A 2,321-nucleotide genomic window follows, 5' to 3' on the forward strand; every position below is an offset into this window, starting at 1 on the left:
GAAGAGAGGGGCGGGGTCAGCAGAGCTCATTAACATTTAAAGGAAAATGCTACAAAAAACGGCTTGATCTGAAAAGAGCTGTTTTTGACAGGGTAAAAAAATTATTTTTTACACTACCATTGAGAAATTTTAACCAAACTATGTTACAGACTTTTCATTAAGACCCTAAAGGCATCCTATGACCCCTTTAACTAATTACAAATTAGCCATTTGAACAATATTTTAGCAAATTTGTATTCTGTCCATTCTTAAATGTTATGGTATGTTTTAAATCATTGAATATCCGTTTTACTTACAGAAGTGTCAGATTATGAAAGTAAAATGGATTGCAAACAGCAATTCATGTTGGCATTGACACTAGCTAGCATTTCCTCCATTTGAGGTTGTACATATTTCTCATCAAAATGTTTTCAGTCTGCAAATTTTTCTTTACATTTTTCCCCCTTGGAGGTGTCTGTGTTAGGACAGAAGATTTCTCATGCATGTGGCGTTTACAGATCACAGTGACATGCAAATCCCCAAGCCTGTTCTTTTATACCGGAGGCGTTCTAATTGTACTTTAAAATCACATTTCACTGAGAGTGCACTGTACTTTTTATATTATCCAAATAAATGTAGGTGTACTTGAATGACATATCATGGGAATAGTGTGATTCACACAGTAATTTCAGTTATTGTTGTTGTAGCATGGATTTATTGTCAGAAATCAGGTCTCGTGTAATATACAGGTAATGTGTAATATTATCTTGTCATTGAAAGCATCGCCTGTCATGTCCAGGGAACGTTCTTCCTTGTCATAGGAATTATTAATCTGATACACTGCAATTATGTTTGTAATGTTTTGGTGTGCTGTTTTAGGTTGCAAAAATTTTACCTTCCAAAAATAAAACCATCTCAGCTGTTACAGAGTCTCTCTGATGTCACTCTCTCATATTTTATGTCAAAGATAATATAAAAAGAACATAATATGGCACACAAACACAATTATTAATTCTGTTTCTGGCAGGTATATTTGCACATTGATATTTCCTTCATTAAATGTTTTTTTTTTTTTTTCAAAAATGAAATGCATTTCAAACTGGCATAATCATAATCATAAAGAACAGAACACATGCAACAAAACTACGACTTTTCAGCTACTCCTTGATTTTAAATTATCTATTGTAACCAACGGACTACTGTAAATCATCTGAAATAAACTTCAAACATCATTCGCATCTCATTTATTCTGTAATCTGGCATATTTGTGAAATGGGATATTCAAAGTGGAAAATTGTAGGATGGGAAACTGCCACCCTTGTTTTTTTTCCTGATCCAATCAAAGAGATTCATTAAGCAGAGTAAAAAGGAATAATGTGCACTGATGAATTATGTGCAAGTTTGAACATGAATGTGCATTATGTAAAATATAATTTGCATTAAAGTTTTTCATTTGGCTTTTATACAGTCAAAAGTTGATTTTACTGATACTTATTCATCTGCATTTGTAGGCACTACTGATAATCCATTTAGGCTTTCCATAATCCATTGGCAGGGATGCCCTGTAACCTTTGTAAGGTTGTGCACTTTTATGCAACATCTCTAGGGGTTGTGAAAACACAGAGCAGGTGCTGATACTCTCAGTACAAAGATGGCATTTACTGACCCACTCTGCTGATCTTGCCATGCTAATGATGCTATCAGAACTGCTGGATGAGTGATAATGCTACAGCTCACCTCTGCTTGTTTGCTGTAAAGTTTGTTTTTATGAGCAGCACTAATGGAGCCCCAGCTAGATGAAATGACGCCGATCATACAGAGTAGGAGAAATGCACGAAAAACTTATAGTCATAGGGGAGTCGTGTACAGAGAAGTTCAACAAGTCCAAAGTACAACTTCATACCTTTCGGAAGGCAACTTTGAACTGTTTTTCCAGTCGAGATTGAAACAAAACTAGAAAAAAAAAACTATAAATATCAGTAATGTAGCAATAAGGTTTCATTTTTCTTCTCAGGAGTGGTGTTAATGGAGATTTCAGAAGTGCATAAGAAAGCCCAACTGGAGCTGGAGGAGACTGTAAGTATGCAATATGGTTTAAGATCTTGATGCATCACTTTTTTTTCTCATATTCCTAGGCCTGTCGCAATAATCAATATATCGACTTATCGCGCAATATATGTACATGACCGCAATAATTTTTGGTGACGCAATATATCGCCCATTATATTTACTTAAAAATTAATTTCACCATGTTTTGTACATTCCACTTGTGCCTGTGTCTTTTGCAGCTTCTTGTACATAACGTGGTGTAGTCATGAGGTGCTAGTTCAAATAAAAAAAAA

The 2,321-nt window shown here is 34.8% G+C and overlaps 1 protein-coding gene across 1 annotated transcript in view; it reads left to right on the plus strand.

The window, feature by feature from the left end:
* The window catches only part of LOC107753443 (brain-specific angiogenesis inhibitor 1-associated protein 2-like protein 1), a 14,657-nt gene that overhangs the window by 4,103 nt on the left and 8,233 nt on the right, over positions 1-2,321 (plus strand). Inside the window, exon 4 of the mRNA XM_016569586.1 lies at positions 1,994-2,055. Within this exon, the coding sequence (XP_016425072.1) occupies positions 1,994-2,055 (62 nt within the window). The remainder of the gene's footprint in view (positions 1-1,993; positions 2,056-2,321) is intronic.

Source organism: Sinocyclocheilus rhinocerous, unplaced genomic scaffold (assembly GCF_001515625.1).
Source record: "Sinocyclocheilus rhinocerous isolate Xijiao unplaced genomic scaffold, SAMN03320098_v1.1 scaffold2216, whole genome shotgun sequence".
Classification (NCBI taxonomy): Eukaryota; Metazoa; Chordata; class Actinopteri; order Cypriniformes; family Cyprinidae; genus Sinocyclocheilus; species Sinocyclocheilus rhinocerous.